This window comes from Pygoscelis adeliae, unplaced genomic scaffold (genome assembly GCF_000699105.1).
Source record: "Pygoscelis adeliae isolate BGI_AS28 unplaced genomic scaffold, ASM69910v1 Scaffold306, whole genome shotgun sequence".
Taxonomy (NCBI): domain Eukaryota; kingdom Metazoa; phylum Chordata; class Aves; order Sphenisciformes; family Spheniscidae; genus Pygoscelis; species Pygoscelis adeliae.
Window position 1 is genome coordinate 1,004,845 of NW_008825072.1, and position 20,606 is coordinate 1,025,450.

The 20,606-nt window shown below is 42.7% G+C and overlaps 1 protein-coding gene across 1 annotated transcript in view; it reads left to right on the forward strand.

Moving 5' to 3' along the window:
• TRABD2B (TraB domain containing 2B) overlaps positions 1-20,606 on the forward strand; it is a 480,754-nt gene that overhangs the window by 418,803 nt on the left and 41,345 nt on the right. The window contains exon 7 of the mRNA XM_009326602.1: positions 14,457-14,547. Within this exon, the coding sequence (XP_009324877.1) occupies positions 14,457-14,547 (91 nt within the window). The remainder of the gene's footprint in view (positions 1-14,456; positions 14,548-20,606) is intronic.

Below are 20,606 nucleotides of genomic sequence, written 5' to 3' on the forward strand. Positions count from 1 at the left end.
GGACTGCTGAGTCTGTCCTTAAGGAAGCTTTCCTTTTCCAAAAGTAAAGGCTTACTTGGGGAGGGATTCTTCTTTTTTTTTTTTTTCCCTTTTTTTCAAAATAATACTGAATTTTTATATCTTACCTGTTCCTGTAAGTGATTTCTTTGTGTTCTGCCTTTTGTAATCTTTGGGCCAGTTGCATTGATGGTTTAAATCAGTGTGACTCAGCTAACACTATTTAGCTTCTAACCCATAATGCTTCAAAACACGCGAGCCCTGACTTATCTCAAGCAAATGACTGCTTCCCCTGGAGTCGGCTAAGGCTGCTGGCGTTATTAAAGTTAAGCAGGAGTCTCCGTGTTCTGCTGTGTTCAGGTTTAAACAGTAAGGTGATGACACTTCTCTCTTGTTTTTGTTATTTCTTGGAGTTGTTCTCCTTCCTTTTGGTATGTGTGGTTTAAAAGCAGTCCATCATGTTGCAGGCTCTGTAAACTGTGGGTTGCTTAATTTGTGTGATTCATAACACAAGAAAAAAGAACCATCATCATTCTTGGTACTACATCTAGCTCTGTTACCCAGAGCATTGACCCTGACCAGCTAATGATAGGTATTTAATATATGTGCGTGTGTGTATATATAGATATAAATATTCATTATGTGAGGTCTGAGATCGTAAGGGAATGCTGGCAGTGCCAAGTTTTGTTCGACGGTTCAGGCCTCCAGCTGTGCCAAACTCTGGGTTCCCTTAATGTACCATTAAAACAAAACCCAGGCTTTGCTTGAATGTCATCCAGCTTTATTAAGAGAAAGATCAAGCATAATCTTATTAAGCTTGTCACTCAGAAACCATAAGGGTGTAGCCTTGGTGTGTCTATTTGGTCCACATGTGCGAACAATTTTGCCTCGTGATACTCAAACAGAGGCTGTTATTCTTTAATGAAGGCTATGAATAACAGAGCTACAAATTGCAATGCAAGCTTGGTGATGTGTGCACACACTCGTGTGTTAACAGAAAGGGGGCGAAGGCGTAGATTGTTTGCTTGGATTTTAACATATTCCTCAAGCATGCTTGAACCCACGTAACCACAATGTTTTTGAAAATCTGTTGTGTATATTTTGAGGTTTCTAAACTTCCATAATAACTTACTCAACTTCTGGATGTGACCATGCGTCAGAATGGACAGCCGTGTCATGGAAAACTAACAGGATCACTGAATCTCCCTCTTTTTGGTTTCACTAGAAGTCTGCTCACTGGACCAATACTATGAGAGAGATATTCAGATACATTGTGCTTATCTTCTTTGTTGCTCCTTTTCTCCAACATTCACAGCTGGGTAGCAGGAGATAACAGTGGAAACCACTAGTGTTTATACCAGCGTAAAACCAGAGTAATGCAGTGGTAATTCAAATCAAATATTTCTGCTTGCTCGGAACATGGATGTATGTAGAAAATCTGTGTGTTTATACATTTATACAGAAAAAAACCTAAATTGAAATTAGTCAGGATGTTTGGCCATGTGGCTGAGAATAGGTCTGTGTGGGTGGAATTCACAAAGATAAATAGTAATGAGTGGAATGTAGATACACTTTTGATAGTCTAATTAGGAATAAATTTGTAATAAAAAACTTTTCCGCAGGCACAGCATGTACTAATTAGTACTTCAGGAATACAGCTTTCCAAGACTTTTGGTCAATTAAATTTAACATCTGTGGGCAAGGTATTCTTTGTGCACAGGGATGTGGAGGCTTGATACGACTGTTTGCATGCACGAATTAGCTTACGAATGGAAGTATTTGCAGGATGGATCTCATTACTGTTGGGTTGTGTCAGGAGGTGTCCAAGAGAGGTGGCATATGAGCTTGGGAGTGACCACTGTTTGTATTCATACAGCACCTTTACAACTGAGAATCTCTGAATACCGCAGGACTATTTTCTGTTCTTTTCCCACTACACAGACGGTCTCTTTGATAGATAAGATTTACTGATCCTCCTAGTAGAGTCTTTGTCATTGCTGGCTAGAAGCTCCTTCTACCACAGGATCTTTAGCCAAAGGACTGTCTGTCCTTCCCAAAGCATTTCTTTCTTCTGTTTTGCTTTTGAAGAAAGAAAAAATAATAAAGACACAGCCAAGCAATCTCCTAATGCTTTAAAAATATTGTGGTAAAGGGTCCTATGGAGATCCTTTTCCTAACTTATACCAACAATCACAGGGTCAAAGCTGATCAGATCCATCGTGCCCAGGCAGAGTTGATCCTGATTTTATGACATTTAGATAGACTAAAATAAGTACTTTCTAGCCCAGTTTTCTATTATTCCACAGCCTTGGGCATGCTTTGCACTTCAAAAGAGACAGATCTCCAGATGTAGGTACTCTAGAGCTCTTCCCACACCACATATATCTGAAGGTCTTGCAACACCATATTAAGCAGCTTAACAAATGTCTGCGGTGTGTTCCTGCCTTCCTTCCCTCCTCAGGGGCAACAGTTCATTGTTTTGATCTGCCTTATTTTGTGGGTTTGCTTCCTGGTGTTAGAACAGTCATGAATCAAGCAGCAAGCCTTGAGCTTGGAGTGTAAGGTGGGAAGCAAGTCCCAGTTTACACCTCCTGAAATGCCACAGCAGCACCATTGCACCTGCTGACCCCAGCCTGAAAGGGTTTTCTGGACTCCTGGGGCTTGCTTCTCCTGCTTTCACAGAGGGAAGGGCCTCAGCCTACAGTCTCAAAGCACTCCTTGAAAAAGTCCATTACCTGCACTGGCAAGGCTCACCGTAATGGTGCAAAGGCATCCTTAGCTGAATTAAAAGGCTCAGGAAGGTCTTCTAGGGCAGGTTTCCCCTGTGTGGTTGAGTGGATTTGGAGATGCCTGGTGTAATTCAGAGGAGGCAAATGATCTACCTAACACAGAACTGTTTTTAATGGAGGTATTAGCTCAAACCTTGAAAGTCATGCAACTATGCTAAACTGCCCATTCAGCAGCACCAGCTAAACCCGCAGAGCAAAACTATGTGTAACTGCTTTTAATCCATGATCAAGGACAAGCTTGAAATGTGCTTGCTGCAGCGTGCTCCGCTGTATAGTGGAAGAGACAGGGTTGAGTCCAAACTGGAGACCAGGTTGGATGTGTCGTACAGACGCAAGGGCTCAGCGGGGACACATCTCAGCAAAACCAGAGGGGAGCTAGCAAGAAGAGGGGACAAGCATCTGGGCATGGGTGAGTCAGGTCCATGAGCTCCGTGGAGGACTTGCCCTCACATGGTGATGGAGACCTTAGCACCATTGAGTGCGCCTTGCCTCCAGCTGTTCACACTGGCGGGGCGGCCTCCAAGTGCCACTGGCACTGTGCTGGTTAACTGAAAGAAAAGGCCATTTCCAGGTTTGGGTGACTTCACCTCACCTTATTCACAGCCTGATTTGTGAACTTTCTGGTGTGTTTTTCTGCAGCAACAGTGACATCCAGTGGCCAGCTGGATTTTTCTGGGAAAAGCATGAACCATCAACGGTCTTAACAATGTGAAGCTTTTATATGTAAAAAGATACTGACTAAGGAGGCTAGGTTTTGGTTTTCTTGAAGAGCTTCCTTTTTTAAAAAGTCTAGTAAAATGGCTTCCATTTTCCTATGCCAGCAGGACACTGCTCGAGAAACAGGCTAGAAAGCATCGGTACTCTCTGCTCCAGCACATTTGCTGAGGAATCACTGTGTTTTGTGCTATGGCATCACCACATTTTTCACTTGTGAGACATCCACAATCCAAATAAACCACCAGAAAGAGGCTCCTGGAAAAGATGAAGAAACCAGCATAGTCTGTAAAATAGTTGACTGTGAGGTCAAAACCAGAAAGAACAAGCAAGGATCCATGTCCTGTCAACTGGGAGCTTTGATTTGTGGTTTTCAAGCTCATTTTTAAACAGAAAATGACAGCCTGTCTTGTAGTCTTTTGAAGTAATTTCACAGATTTGACAGACGTTGCCCCCAACTAACCTTCCTGGCACGGTTTAATCTCACGCTAGAGCAAGATTACAATTTTTTTAAATTCAGTTTAGATCTGTGCTTGTGCAAACTGGAGGAACTGGGGGGAGCCTAACGAAATGATCCATGGGCAAGTTCAAAATAAACACAGGGAAATGCTGTTTCACACTGTGCATAATTACATTGCCGCCAAAGGATATTGTGGAAGCCAAATGCATCCATGAGGCCAAAAAGGGATTAGACAAACTCAATAGTCCGGCTCTGGAAATCACTAAACCTCTGATTCCCAGAGCCTGCAATGATATACCAGGGTCCTCACCACTATTTATTGCCTACAGCAAGCTACTAAGTACATCCTTATTACCTGCCAGAAGCCTTTGCCTAAGGCAGGCAAAGATGCTGCATTTCATAGTACTGGCTGTGTCCTAAGAAAAGCTGAGGTCCCACAAGATCTGGTCCTTGCCGGGCCATGCCTCAGAAATATCTCCACAAGTTCATTGAGATACTGTGCATGCAAAAAGCTGTTTTGCCAACCAAGGAGCTTTCCAAGGCTTGAAGCTGTCCTGAGCTCAGACTCCGTCAAGTCATTATAGGTGTTTTAGTAACATGTTCACAGTTACCTTCTTTGCAAAGTACGAGCGTAGAGCAGGGAGGTATGGAAACAAGTTTTCTCCCCCCTACACCAACCCTTGCCTGGCTTTGGCAAGCCAGGTCCATGTGCATTCCAGACTAGTTCAGGATGGCTCAGGGGATTTGCGATGGGATATGAAACACTTCGCTCGGAGGCTACCTGCCTAGCGCCAGCTGTTGGGACTTTACTGTGGCAGCTGTCCGGGGTGGGGGCCAGCAGTGGCTTACGTGAAAAGAGCTGATAACTTTGGTGCAGATGGGACTGTGTTGTCTACTTCAGCAAGGCTGCAAGCACACTAATGAGGCACCTTGGGCAAAAAAAGAGACTGCATTTCCTTACAGATTTCCTCGCTGCCTGAGGTGTTGATGACAATTGGCAAACAATATTGTACATAAAGACAGAGCAGTTCATACCAGACCATCTGCACTTAGGTAATCTGATGGTCCTAGCTGGTTGGGCCAGTCTCAGAGATGTCTCAGCACCCTGAGAAGACTCTTAGAGATGCTGGTTTTTCTCTAGATTTTCCTCAGGCTCATCTCCTTGTCTCCTGCTGCAGTGCTGGGGATGGATGAAGTTCCCAAGTTTTTGTATATTGGCCCTGTCCATTGGAGAGGATCACATGAGGGACACAGAGACATGTTCCCTGTCACACAGCTCCATGGCTGGTACACACCTCCAGTCACACCTTACATCACATCTTTGTGTAGAAAGATGTGTTCCCAACAACATGATTCAGTGAGGAGCATGCACCTTAAAAAAAAAAAAAAAAGGAAAAGAAAACCTCGTGTAGTCGTGGCATTCTGCTATAGGGGAAATTGCCAATAACCATCGTCCATGCCGTATCTCAGACTGAGCAAGCCCTGTCTTCACTCACAGCAAAACCTGGGGACAAAATAACAGGTAAACCTTTACTTCAGCCCTGCCCATGTCATTTTCCTCCTATGGATTTCTTGTCCTGGTAAGTTGTTCCAGCTTATACCAGCAAGCAAATATATTTTAGAAAACAAACACTTCACAGCTGTAGGCTTTGTTGTTCACCCCCCAAGGGACCTTTTCCTTAGCATAGTGAGGAAGGGATTGAATTCATCATATCGCAAACATACTGGGCTGAGGTAATAGGATATTGTGAGCTACTCATCCACCTTCCTCTGCCCTTTAAACTTGGATCCTTGATATCCAGTGAGTTATTTCTTTAAGAATATGTACTGAAAGGGTCATCCTCTGTTGGGCTTTCTCTCTGTGGAAAACTCCTCTAATGCCATGTAAATAAAGCTAGAATATGCAATAGCCCAAAAGGCCCCATAATCAACCAGAGCACGTTGTCCAGCACAGATCGACACAGCTCCCCTTCCCTTGCAAACTCTGGCACGGCAAGAAAGGTGGGGGATGGGGCAGAAGAGGGAAGGATGGGGAAGGGAGGACAGGCTCTGTGCAGCGTTCAGGAGCTTCTGGGCTGTGGTAGGGTATTTTGGTGGGCCATCATGCCATGTCTAATAGATGCTGAGGCTAAAGGAGCTATTTAAACTCACGTGGTCAATGGAGAGAGAATTGCACAGAGAGCTTATGTTCTTCCCAAGCCTGGTATTTGAGATGTTGGAATGAGTTGCTCTGTGGAGGTGCTCATCCTCTCCAGTGAGACTGACCAGCTTAGACTAGTCACTTCATTTTGAAATGTCTGAAGCAGCTATGAACACTGTTGTTGTGTTGGTCTGACACAGTTCAGTTGTTGCTGTGGTCTGACATAGAGGCCAGAGGAGATGCTTGGGAGGTGACCTCACTTCAGTTCTCACTTGTGTTGTTTTTCTTAACCTAAGTGAAACAGCTGGTTTAGACTTGAAGAAAATTTAGCTTTTTGTAAAAAAAAAAAAAATCATTTTATTGTTTTCCTCCTCGTATATTTAGGGCAAGTCTGCTAGGGAAGGTATGCAAAGACTTCAAAGATAGCACAGAACTGAGTGGCTGAGCCCACATGATGGCACTGTTTTGGGTCTGAAAGCGGAGAGCTATGCCAGCATGGCACCAGTCTGAAACTGGTAAGCTCAGTCCCATCTCATGCTGAGCCTGTTGAGGGCTCTGTGCATTGCACTCCAGGCCACTTCCAGGGAAGGATTTCCAGTGTGTGACATTTAGGTGCCTCCAGAATAGCTCCATGCCCTCAGCAGGAGGGATGCTCAGAGGGGCTAAGCAGAGAGGAAGAGCAGAAGGGGAGAGACATGAGGGGAGTTTATTATATCGAGGGGCAGCAAGAAAATAGAAGGCAGCTGTGGGAGTCTGTCCATCTTTCAGACTGAGACGCTCTCAGTATAGTATTGCACTGCAGATCTCAAAGACACCGCAGGAAAACACAGATCTGTGCTCCATTACTCTGGTGTCAATCTGGAATAACCTCCTCAACTTTTGGCCCCTTGTCGCTCCATTCTCCCCCTGGCTACGGTGTAGCCTTTCTCCAGAGCATATTCTGTAAGTGCTCAGGGGTGAGAAGGGAGAGAGGTGATTACATGCAAGGAAAGGACAAAGGAGAGCCATGGGAGGATTGCTGGACGTTCAAAGTGCTGCACACTTTGGCCTTTTATGTTTTATTGCTTTGCTTCCCGTGACTGTCCGAAAGTGGCTATGAGTCAGTTCCTCACAACTGTGGAGAATAACAACATCAAACGAGAGGGAAAAAGATTTCTCCATCTGCCTTGGAGAAGGGGTGGCATGATGTAAGGAGGCTATGATGAAAGCCTGCTTTACAAGACCATTGCACGTGGCTTGTACAAAGTATTTTTTAAGGCATGCTTTGGGCTCAGATACTCCTGCCAAACAGGGGAGGAAGAAAGTTCGTTCCCTGCATCTCCAGCTCTCCTCCCCAGCTTTTTGCATAATGCTGAAATTCCCAAGTGCAAAACTGTGTCCTGCAGCGGAGCAAAAACCAGCAACCTGGGGTGACAGACTTTTCTGAAAGGTGGGGTGCAGAGTTCCCAGCTTTGTTTGAGTGCCAAGCACTCTCCTCAATGGCAAGGATGCTTGGGGTAGCATCAACAGACCTAGTGTGGGTGGTCTCTGAGGCTGCTGAGTTTCTGCGGGGTGCCAGTTCACTCAGCCATGAGCTTGTCTCTCATGGCATCTATTGTCCATAGTATTTGGGTACTGTTACTACCCGGGAGTTGCCCCAGGGCACTCTCAGTTTGGTGCTGTATCTTGGAAAGTCACTTTCTCTTTGGAAAGCCCACACAAAGCTCTTGATTTGAACCTGAATACCAGCCTCTAAGAAGCTTTTGTTATATCTAGTCTGTCTGAGGTGTGGGTAGGGATGTATTTGGGATGCTGATGATACATACACTGCATGTCTCATCCTCTGGCATGCAGTATAGCTCACGTTGTTTCGTACTAACTGGGGGGAGGTGGGGGGACACTGGGGTCCTTCCAGTCCTTCCCAGAAAATTCCCCTGCTGGATCCCCACAAGCATTAATTTTGTTCATATTATCAGTAAAATCTAAAATCAAGATTTTCAGGCAGCCCTAACATCATACTCATTACTAGATGCTGCGTATCACCCACCTGATCCATTACCTGGTGTCATTCTTTATACTCCGGTAAGACACTTCACATTAGAAGGATACTCAGGCTGGAGGAAACTTTTAGGTACATCTAGATCCAACTTGCAAAAGCAAGATCTTTCCAACAAGATCAAATCCAACATTTGCTCCTTGTTAAAGTGCACTCGAGATACTGATTCAAGGCAATCCCTACCACTAGAGTGAGATTTCAGGAAAGTAAGTGGTTTAGGAAGAAAGAGGAGCAATCCTCTGGCAGCGATAGCGGTCTAAATCTGAGTCGTCATGAGAAAGGGTGAGAGAGTCTCCAATTTTTAAAGGCTGATATTCATTAGCAAAGAATGGCTGGATGCAAGGATAGAAGCATCTATGATGCTGGAGGAGGAATGGAAGGGAATTAAAAATTTGGAGTGTTTATCCACAAAACTGATTCCCCATCATTGGTCTGGGACATCTGCCATGGCAGGAAATGGTAATGTGGGATGTCATGTGGTTCCCCCCAGTGAATTCATGTTGTTACCCAGAGACCATTGGGTTAGTGGAATATTATAATGGAGAAATTAGCAAATTCAGATAAAATTCATTGCCTGAACTGTTTGCTGTAGCTCCTTGCCACAGCCTCTTCTTGACATCATTCAGCTTCCAAAATATTAAGTTTGACCATTCTCAGAATAAGAGAAATGGAGGCATACTTTTGGAGGCAGCAAGCAAATGAACCAGTAAGTATTTGTCCCAACTGTGAACGTGCAGCTTTTGGCATTTGCATTTTTGTCTACACTAACTCTTATGAAGTCTAACTACCATAAACACTCTGGTGGTGCCAAAAGGCTTGAAAATCAGCATCGAGAGAGAAGGAGGAATAGAGACTGCTGCCTCCTGATTGCAAAGCAGCCCGAGGTCTAAATGGCAACAAAACGTTATACATAACGTCTGATTCACTGTGTGGAGAATGTAAAGAATTGAGACCTCCCGACACAGTTTACATTGGCCCTTTTTATGACTAATTGTGCAGAAAATAGCTCTGCTTGTAGTGTGCATGGAAACAGTTCAGGTTTCTGCTGTGTGTCAGCTAATGGGCTAGCAAGGCTTTTTTAGCACAACTTCAAAGACTCTGGCAATGGAGGTCCTTTGTGAGGGAATTATCTCCTGCTCCTTTGTACCCCTTTATCCTTCTAAGCCGTGGAACAAAGAATAGTGAAATGAAGAGACAAAGTAATTTGTAGTAGATCTCTAGACCTAGATAAAGTACATAACATTTGCTTAAAAACATTTTTTCTGCTTCTGTCATCAAAACAAGGTTATATTTTTCTGTGTAGGAACACCCAAGTTCACTTAACTTTTGAGGGGTGCAACCTTATGCTTAGGTATGCTATTGATGGGGGTCACCAGAATGTCTGAAATGTTAAAGGAGAGCTTTAGTTTCTGTGGTCAATTAGAAAATACGTGGTTGTTACTGTTAGAGTTGGCTGAGAAGTGTATTTCTCTCCGCCTCAGGATATTCCACTAAGAAAGGAAGAAAATGCATTTTTTCAGCAGTGGGTGTGGGTGTGCATGCACATGCTTTAAGGAAACCATGTATTTTTCACCTTTTAGTAAAATACCAAAGTGGTTTATTCTTTCTTTCTTCCAATGAAAAATGAAACCTTGGGGAGATAAGGAAATGTGTTACATGCATCTGCTTTGTGCAGTCCAAAGCACGGTTCTTAATTAAAAATAAAAAAGGAAACCAGGGATGGAAGGTGTTTGATTAATGTTAGCAACCTTGCTGTATAATGTGTTCCTCCAGTGTCTCCAGATCTTCTGTCTCGAAAAAAAAAGACATAAGTGAAAGGAGAATAATCTTGGCCTTATCAAATTTAATGAAGAAACACCCCCCAAGTGCAGTGAGCCATGCTAGCCACTCCACTGCATTTGTGTTCAAACTGTGAAATGACTCTTCAAACTATGAAACGACTCTGTGTTCAGCACTGGGTCTTGTCCTCAAGCAAATCCCATGAGTATCTCCTTACCCTTAGAGGGTGGAAGGACTGCATCCACACTTTTTTTTTTTTTCATCTTAAACTGTTAGGAGAGGCTGTACTGCGTATCTCCATGCCCAAGTACAGACTTTCACTTCAAGTCCCTATCTAGAAAATCTTTTATGTCTGCTTTCTCTCCTCTTCCCATACTTGCATGGATTTCCCAAGGCAGTTGGTGTTCTGGCCTCTTGGATCCAGTTTTCATCAGCTGTCAAGGTAAATTTGGTTAACTGCAGAAATAGTTTATTCAGGTTTAGACTGAAGAGGGAATAGTGATGGAGAAGCAAGAGCATTGCCCTGTCTCTCTAATCTGTCTGATATGTTCTAGATGACTAACTTTTCAATAGTTACACTTTCTTGATTTTTTTTTAAATGACAATTTCCAGGCCAGGCAGAGAAATTTTTAAAAGTTTTTAACAGAAGCATACACACACAAACACATATATATATAAAAGTTCATTTTTTATATCTATAAATAAAAATTAAATCCACGATATTATAAAAAATCTGGCAATTATTACATATACTTTTTGCACATATGGACAGCCAGAGGCAGGGATTTGCTGTTTTTCACTGATGCTGAGCTTAATTGTCTCTAATATACAGGTTAAATTGGTTTTCATTACATTCCATAAGCTGTCAAAAGTATTATAGTGTTGTCAATATCTAACAAGTGAATGCTTATCTCAAGTTGTATGTGACCAAGGAGAGTCATTTTATGTAAGAAATTTCTCATATAGAAAATTTTCCTGGATTTTAAGACTGAGAAGGATAATTATGATGGACTTAGTAGCAGGAGGTAAGCTGAGACATTTCTTCCAGGAATTCTTTTAACCCTGGAAGTACAGCAATGACTTGAGGGTGTTCTAATGTTTCACTTTACCCACCTGCACTGGACCTCTCAAATGCCGCCTTTTTCCTCAAACCTTCCTCTTCCACATATCTCAGATCCTGAGGAGCTCCTTGCCATGGGATACCACGGATCACTGTTGGGAAGATGTCTGTGTTGGGTGGCAAGGCTGCTGGTCTGAGCATGCATATATTCAGTTTTTCCATCACTGAGGTAGAGCATGACTTCAAGTTGCTTGTAGTGTGCATAACGAGATAATGAGTTGGCCACAACAGCGTTACTGTGACGTAAAATAAACAGATGGATACAAAACCAACCACAATATGTGAATTCTGTGATTTCAGAGAGCAGAGCAGAGAAGTTAAGACACACAGAAGTCAGAGCTGGTCCGTATAGAAATCTTGCGATCAGGTGGAAAGGATGTATTAACAGGGCAAGCTGATGGTGAGATGGGTGGTGATTTACCCAGATGTACATGGGATAATACAAACAGGAAAATTTTAAGCGGAGTCTAAAGGTAAAGCTTTGCAAAGACCTGCTCATGCCATTTCCTAGTGGTTATTAAAGCTTCAGGCTCTGTTGATGTATATGGAATGGAAAATTATTTGAGGGTCAGCTTGAAGTTGGTTTATGGTTTTGATTTCTTTTCTCTTGGTTGAACTGGGGCATTGAAAATATTTTAGTATGTGTTGAATTGTGGACCTAAAATGAAATAACTATGTTCACATTGAAGTTTGTAATGAAGATTTTAATTTGTTCAGGGATTTGGAGTTTGGTAGGGTTTTTTTAATGGAAGCTGGTATTCCTTCATGTTAGGAAAGGCAAAATTAAAGGAATAAGCCTCAAGCTTGGAGCAGAGGGTAAGGAGATTTGTGATATGGAAAATTCAGTCCCTGGTCTCAGAAGAGGTCCTGGGGACATTCATTCCTCACATGGGTGGGTTTTACCTTGGCAGGAACCTCCTCTGTTCCCTGTAATTGCAGTCCAAATCAGACACAAACTCCCAGATAGCTGGAGGACAGCTCCCAAGAGAAAGGGGTATGGCAGAGGACTGAACGGCTCAGGGTGACCTACCCTGTGGAAACACACATCTCACCACGCTTATGTTTTTCTGCCATCCTGCACAGCAGATGACCAGTCCAACGAGCTAGCAGCTTTCATCATGGTCTCCACATAGAGGGCAGGAATGGGAAGTCCAGGAGGATCACCTTTTGATCTTCATCCATCACTTGAAGGGGCTCACGGGCTTTGCTGAAGAGCTGATGTTGTTGACAGTCCTACTGTTTTGTGGATGAGGAATCAGAGCTGTTGCATAGTTACTTTTTTTCCTGGGTTTAAAGCGGTTAAAATTGGGTTCTTTTCTACTGTCATGATGTCAAAGATTTGCTGGATTCAGGACAATTGTTTACAATAAGAAATCTCTTGGCATTTGAGACTCTGGTTCAGGGAAGGTAGAGCGTTGTACCATGGACTCAGAAACATCTCTGACTTTGACACCTTTGACTTTGGTTCCTCAGTGTCACTTTGCCAGTGACAGAATGGGGACCTTTGTTTGCCTTGGCCACTGCATAAAAAAGACAGGATATGATCAAATCCAGTTAATCACTCACAAATGTCTCATTTCTTGAATCTCTGAGGGTGTGTAACACGTTTTTGGGACTGCTCTCTGCTTCTTTGGCTTTTGTTATAAGTAAGTTAGTCAGGGAAAAATCAAATTTTGAGTTTTCTTAAAAGGAAGTGGAGGAATCCTGGAACACACTAGGGCTCTGCAAATGTATGTTTAATCATTTAAAGGAATGTCATTTGGCTAAAAGCTCTTACCAGTGCTTGCAAGTTGCACTAAAAGCCATACGACTACATCATTCCCACAACTGATGCGAATTAGCGCCCTTGTTGGCAGTGTGAGCAGAGAGATGCAGGCTTAGTGAATACTGGGGACTGAATTACTCTCAAATTCATAACAACTTTGTGCAGTATGGATGAAGTGTCCTAGGGGTGACTCTGCTGATGGTTATGGCAGGTCCTTACACAGTGGCATGCACGGAGAGACTCAGGCATGTCCTGCCTGCCTTGTTTTTTCTATGCAAAGCATTTGGCTCTGGTATGGAGCCGGGCAGTTACGAACATCTCCTGCAAACACTTACACTATGCTTAAGGCAAGCACACACTCTCCAAGCAGCAGCAAACCAGAGGAGTGCATTTTTACACGCAGCACGTGGTGGAACTCCCTGCTGCAAGATGTCACAGGGCAAAAAGTACATGGAGGCAGAGGCTTGAGCACATTCGTGGTGAATTGGTCTATTCAGAGCTGGCAGTGAGATGCAATGACCTGGGTGTAAATGGGGGTCACCCAGCCGTGCAGAGCTGGAAGCTAATGGATGTAATGGAGGAGGATTGTTCTGTCCTTTGTCAGTGTCATTCACGTATGTATTTATATACCTTTAACATTCACCACAGGCTACAGTTGGAGACAGGTTACTGGGCTACGTGGATTTTAATAAACCTGTTAGTGGACTTCTTGCCCCTTACTTTATACGTCTAACCCATCCTGAAAACAATGTGGTACTCTGACAATAAGTTGAAAGCTTTGGAGAGATTACACTGCCTTATTGAGTCTGTACCCAAAGCCCTTTGAGGGCTCCCATTGACTCCAGTGGGATTTGGTTCAGTCCTCAAGTATATAGGACTCCCTTAAGTAAACTCTTTCAAGGCCCGTACATACTGCAATACTTATTGAGCTCTTTGTTACTTCCGTGAATAGGAATGCGACCTTTACACTTCTAGTGAAGAGCCCTGATTTACTGAACTAAATCTTCATGTTTTGGGAGAGATAAGGTTACCATCCCAGCTCCTCTCAACCCTGCTGTGCAGGTGGCTGAGTGTTGATGAAGCAATTCCAGTAATTCAACTGCCATTTTAGGTAGATAAGCACTGTTCGTGCAGTACAGCAGCTTCAGAGATTCTTCATAAGCAGATGTCCATGAACGATGATGGGCCGGGTGGACATCTGGGCTTGTAAGTTGTTCCAGTTCATGAGTCAAAGCCCTAGTAATATTTTTTTTGCCACTGCAGGGTCATTCTGATATCCATGTTAGAAGTTTGTTTAGTCCCTGCACATACTAAAAATGGCCACAGTGGAAGACAAGACTAGCAATTCATCTAGGTTTTCTTTTATCCATCCAGTCCCTTGGCCATGTGAGGAGAGGGAGGGGTAAATAAGATGGAAGACCACCGTATCGGGCTGTATGCTGTCTCTTCCTCTGGCCATTGCCAAAGGCTGCAGTGGGCTACGTGGTGAATAGCTGAGTCTGAATTACAACAAATTGCATAACGTGCCTTTCTTGCTTTTGGAGCTGGTCTAGCTTCTGGTAATCTTGCCTCCCAAACCTACTGTTCCAACAGGAGAAACTCAAGTGAGTGAGAGGAGCGGTTTGATTGACAGTGCTATTTTCTACTTGTATTTTAGGTCACTTCCTGGGTAACAACACTGTGATTGATGTACTGAGACAAGCAGGATTTGAAGTGGAGCACACCCCTCCTGGACAACCAATTGGAAAGTAAGCAGCTGTCCATAGATTATTAAACACTTTCCTTTTCTTTTTTCTCTCCCTTTTTCTGTGACTAAGCAAGGTTATTGCATTATTATAGGAGGTGGGTGAGGGGGTGAGGAGCGTCCCTTTCCCACCCAAGTTCCAGACAAAAACTGCTTTGTAAAGCATCCATTGTGTGAGTTTGGAAACATAGAGCCTCAATGGCTGTTTTTGTCACTTGGGGACATTATTCATATCACGGTTGCTTCACTATACCAGATTAGATGTGCCACAGTTTCTTTCTGTATTCAAGAAACATCTCATTCAGCTCATTTTCCCCCATAGCTGTTTTATCTTTTTCTCTCCATGGGGTTTTAGTTGCTTCTTCATTGCAGGGCAGTAGACTGCCACCAACTTCATTTTTCAGGCCTCTCTGTCAGGCTGCTCTTCCTCAGGTGGAATTTCAGTTTTGCCTGAAGGACCAGATTTAATGTAGCAGATGCACATTGGAAAGTGTGGTGGGTAGGTAAAAAGCTATTCAATATTTCCTGAGCTTCTCCATCTATCTGATCAAGTAAAGCAGGCAAGAAGGATTGATTACCAGGCTCTTGGCAATCTTCATTAGGTAAGATAAAATATGGCACAAAATTGTCCTGAGTTGGTGAAACAGACTTCCTTCCTCCCCTAGACTTTTCTCTTTCCTGGCCATTTAGATGAGGTCTCTGCCTAAAGATATCATAGACAATAAAACTTGGAGGGATGGTGAGAGACCATCTAGCTTTGCAAAGTTAGCCTTTCCCCTGCATTCTGCAGATAAAAATTGGCCAAGATTGCTCTGTCATAGGATTGTTATCCTCATTAGAAGAAAGTGTTAGCAGCATGCTCCTGTCCCTGGTGGGCAGACATGACATGGTCCAAATATGAGGTGAGTTTCAATATGGAGGATTAATCGCAGGGCTAGTAGACCATGTCTGAAAAAGCTATGTTTAATATAGTTGGAAAATCTGGCTGATCTAACCTTGTTTGTGAAACATCCGCAATGATTCATATAGAATATAATATGGCTCAACTGTACATAAGTGTCTTTGACAGAGCATTTATCCTAAATGCTTCTTGGAATATGTTGAGCAATAAAAGCACAGTCTTAAATAACAATGGGGAAAAGAGGAAGAAAAAGCTATCAAACACAAGGAAGAGAATATATTCAGGGGAGGTTTAAAAAGCACTTTGGCAGAGGGAGAAAAGTCAACATGGCTCGGGGAAGAGCAGTAAACACTGTAACTGACTGGAGCTGGAAATTTTGGCTAAAATCAACAAAAATGCCTGTGTCTAAAAATACAGCAAAACAGACAAACTAAGCAAACTATACCAAAACAGCTGAGGTATACCATTCCTAGGTTTCTGACAAAGAAACTTTCCTCTCAGGGAAGCAAGCACTTTCCTCAGCAATTTTCATCGGGTTGAAAGTATCATCTTCCCATGAAAAGTATTTCAACTGGAAATTGTGAAACTATTAATTTATTGGCTGTTTGCAAGCCCTTGAGAAGAAAGAAAGATACAGTAGTGTGAGAGATGTCCAAGAATAGTCTCTGCTCTTTATGGTCTTGGGATATGTCTATACACGTCCTCACAGACTTGAAATAACGTGATGGGGCAGAAAACTTGAAAAAAAGCCACTGCTTAATATTGACTTATTTGCAATATGGGGCACCTCTGTGTATGTATTCCCCTACCTTGGCAGCAGTGTCTCTTGTTCATGACATCTTCCCTAAAATTGGCAGTCCCTGGGGAAAACATACTTGAAAGCAAGTGGACTTGGACTGCTACCTAGAACAATGCATATGTCCTCAGTTGAATTATCCTACACTTGGTAGCTTCTGTTCCCAGCTCCAGACCAGACTGTTAGGTAGGTTGGTCCCTTTGTCTGGACTAGTACTCTAATTCCAGTGGGATCTGTTCTGAACACTGAACATACAAAACTTTATTAAAGGGTATACTGTTGTGCGTGAGTACTGGATTGAGTTGAGAGAGAGCATATGGTTGTACTCCATAAAGATTAGATGCTCTGTATGTTTTCCTATGGTCTGATGATCCAGGCAGATCATCCAGTCTTATATGAGAATACAGAAAGAAAAATAAATGGCGTGGTAAAGAAATCCAGATTTGCCACTGAATCGCATTACTCAAGGTGCAGAAACAGTAGAAGATTATAGAAAGTTTAAGTAAAGATAATTTAAATATATTCACAGGAAACAGCTTGCTGCCTTTAGAAAAAAAGAGACTCCCAGACCTGCACATCAGGGTCTGTATTTTTGTTGTCCTACAGCTGGGGCTGTAGCCATCAGAAGTGCTTGGGGCTCCCCCTTAGAAATGAGGAGGCTGCTGCAAACCATTTTGTCTTTCTTTTGTAGAATAGCTTGTATTTTATGATTTCTGGGCGAGGTGCAAAAGGCAGTCTAGTTAAACACAGTTATGACAAAAGTTGACGGCATATTCAGAAAGCACAGCCAGTTAATTGTTGTGATGTTGGGGTTATGTTGCTGTAATTGAGAGTCTTAAGGAACCTTGCATTTTTGTCTACCCTTCTTTTTTTGCCCCCCTCTTTCCTTTTTAAAAGATAAAAGCATTTGAAAACAGTTAGAAAGGGCCAGAAGAGGAACCGTTTCAGGATAGTGGCTATACTAACCACATGTATACATAGAATAAACAGGTAGAAGCTCAACAAATTCTGAGCTGCTTGCAAGCAGAAATTATTTTATGGATTATAGACATGCAGGTGTTTTCATCTTGATTCTTGTGGAGCCATACATTGAAATAAGAGGTATTTCTCTCCTCTGCTGAAACCCAAAAGAGACATTTCTGCTTTACTTCCAAGTAAGTTGTATAAGGGAGTCAAGCCCGCTGCATTGCATTCTGGCACTGACAATTGAAAAATTGGATAGTGTTCAGGGAAGATCAGCTGGACTGTAATGTAGAGATTGGTGGGGGTGGACAGCACATGGAAAAAATGCAAGGGTGGAAAAAACTGAATCAGCTGCATGCTTATGTTTTGGCCACGGGAATTGAAAAAAGGATTGTTGAGGATGGATTGTGCACAGAAGGATGAAGAGGAACAATTTGAGCTGGCACATAGGAATGTTTGGAGGTATATCATGTTGAAACTGAGGGTGGTTTTGGCTGAATATCAATGATTTCTTGACAGTAATTTGCAGGACAATCTTTCTCAGGTTAAGTCAGAAGCCCCATTATTTGAAATGATGAAAGTAACTTTAGCAAAACACTTGTGCTACATCCTACTTATACCAGTGCTGCCTTGCCAAAAAAGAAAATACTATTTTTCTTTAATAATCATACTGTTCCTGTATGATTATTACAGTATGATTATTATTATTATCGAAATGATTAGTAGTCTGATCTTTATGTTCAATAATAATGAAGCAGTGATACCATAAATAGGTGGGGTGGTCTGGTATGACATTTAAGCTCTGCCGTCCATTTCAGTTTCAGAAAGGACAAGAGAATACCTTTTTAGAAAATAATTAGTACTGTTCCTGTGTATCAGAAAAGCCTTGGGAAGAGTGAAACAGGACAAAGACCAAAGCTGTTTGTCCTTTCAGTTACATACAAGCTGGGTAAAGTCAGGAGATTGTTGGCTTCCTTTGTCCAAAATGCTAAGCATGGGTTGTGAAATGGCTGCTCTTTAACATTTCTGTTGTCTAGTGACAAGCACAAATTTGAGCCAAGTTCTCCCTTTCTTAAGGTACTGGGGAAGAGTAAAGTGAGACTTTGGCAGGCTAGAAGAGATAGCCAAGACATGGAGGGGTGTGATAGTTCCAGAATCCATGAACTGGCAAAGAAAAGGTCATATAAAGTCCATTTAGCTGGTGTGGAGCTATTTGGGAGCTCTCACCGACTGGATTTCTAAAATCCCCTAGCTCCTGTTGATCTGCCTGGTGGCCCAGTGCTGACCTTCCTGAGCTTCTTCTAGAATCCCACCAGCTGACTATTGAAAATACCTTCTTTAAAGCTCAATCCCTTTCTGTAAAATAAACCCTGTTGTACTCAGCATGCAGAACAATGCCATAAACACTTGAGAACTTATCCTCACGTTGGCTTCATTTGTTTCTTCTGTTGCCTGAGGGAAAGTGTCCCAAATCTGTTTGCCTGACAACCTTCAACACCATTCGTATTTGCTTCTTATTTTGCTGGCTGTCCTCCTTGTCCCCAAATAAAGGCATTGGAAAATGAATGGCTGAATCAGTATCTCATTGCTTTGCCCTGAGATAAGAAAGGCAACTTTTTTTTGTGGGGCTTTTGCCAACCGGCCATCCCTGCCCCTCCCTGTCTTCAGAAAGCAGAGCTGCATGCTTGGGGTGGGGAGAGAGGAGGAGATGGGAGAAAGTTTCCCCTCAGATGGATTCCAGTGACTTGAGCAGATAAAGGGCCACAGCTGCTTCACATTTAATTGGAAACAGCCAAATTGCAAGATCAATCCCGGAAGCACCTGTGTCCATGATGACTCTATTGTTACTGGGTTCTCAGAATCGGCTCTGACCTTCTGCCACGTGCCAAGCCCTGACGTACTGCACACCGTTCTCTCAGCCAGAAAAACATGCAGCAGTGCTCATTTCCATCAGACTGCTCTTTCTGATATTATGCTCAGTGCTCTCTTCTTTCAGAAAGGGAGAATTCAGGACAAGCTTTTATTTCTGCCCATCTGAGAGTTTATTGTAAACTCTCAGAGCTCTGCTGTAGAAATTAATTACCCTTCTTCCTTATGTTTGAACTTCCTGGCTCAGTTGAAGCAACATATCTTCGCTGTTGTAGCTTATTCCTTTCCTTCTTTCTGAAGCAAAGAGCTTGCTCCTTCACCTTTTCCTTATAGCATCCTACAGGTGTGACCCTGCCTCTCCTACTCAGCGTTGTCTCATGGTGGAAGTCTTTGCTCCACTATGAATGCTTTCTTCTTCTCCAGGGGTTGAAAGCACACGCAATCCACACAGAGATGCAGCCATTTCACTCCATCAGGATCCCTAATCTTCACAAGGTGATATGCAGAGATGGGAAAATGTTTGACATAACATTCCCCACAGCCCCAAATTGTTAAAAGTGACAGTTCAATAGATTACATCCCAGAAACTTATGGATGCCATCAGAGCCCTCAGGAGTCTCCCAATAGTTGCCAAGTTCCTTGGGATGCCCAAGGAACTTCAGCTTTCTGGTGCCAGCCTGGCAGGGTTACTCCATTCTGCTTAGCTGTTAATATTCAGGATGTGTTTGGGAGAATGTTAAAGTTGTAGTGAAATAAGTAAAATTTTATTTAGAAAAGAGACAAGTAAAAAAAAGAATTATGAGAGCTGTGACACTTTCATTGGAAACAACTGAGTTAATTGAGAAAAAAAGAAGAGCTGGGGAGATGTTAGCCCATTCTGGATCCCATCTCTTCTGAGACAGTGAAAAATGCACACTTTTTTTTTTTTTCTGTGGGTGGAATAATCTCTCCATTGGGATGCTGCAGTTCTTAATCCTATTGTAAACCTTTGGATCTTTCACTTGATCTGAGACTGAAGAGCATACTCCCTTCACTAGCTTCCTTCCCTCAGAAGAAAAGCAAACCCATTATTTAGGGGGGGTTCTCTGACAGCATAAATTGCAGTCAGAGGTATATAGGGATTAAATGGGGTTCATCTACATGCATTGGCAAATCTATTGCCTCATCTAACATCGGAGAATATGACTACTTAATGCTTAAAATATTTAGTCATGAAAATATGCACATTACCTTTTCAAGGGATTCCCACGTGCCTTTAAAATATCCTCCTTTGCAATTTAATTGTCTTTGTGTCTATAATTACCTTACAGCCACAAAGTCTGAGCCAGTCAAAGTAACACTTAGGGGGTAAGAAATTGAAGAAAATCTCCGACGTGTGTGAAGAAGCAAAGTCAACTTACAAGTTCTAAGCCATAGAAACTTAATTATCCTGTCACTTCCTGAGCAACACATTACTTAGGGCCAGTCCATCTGCATGTTCTTTAGGCCACCTTTAAATGCCGAACACCTTCTGAAAGAGTGGAATTTAGCAACT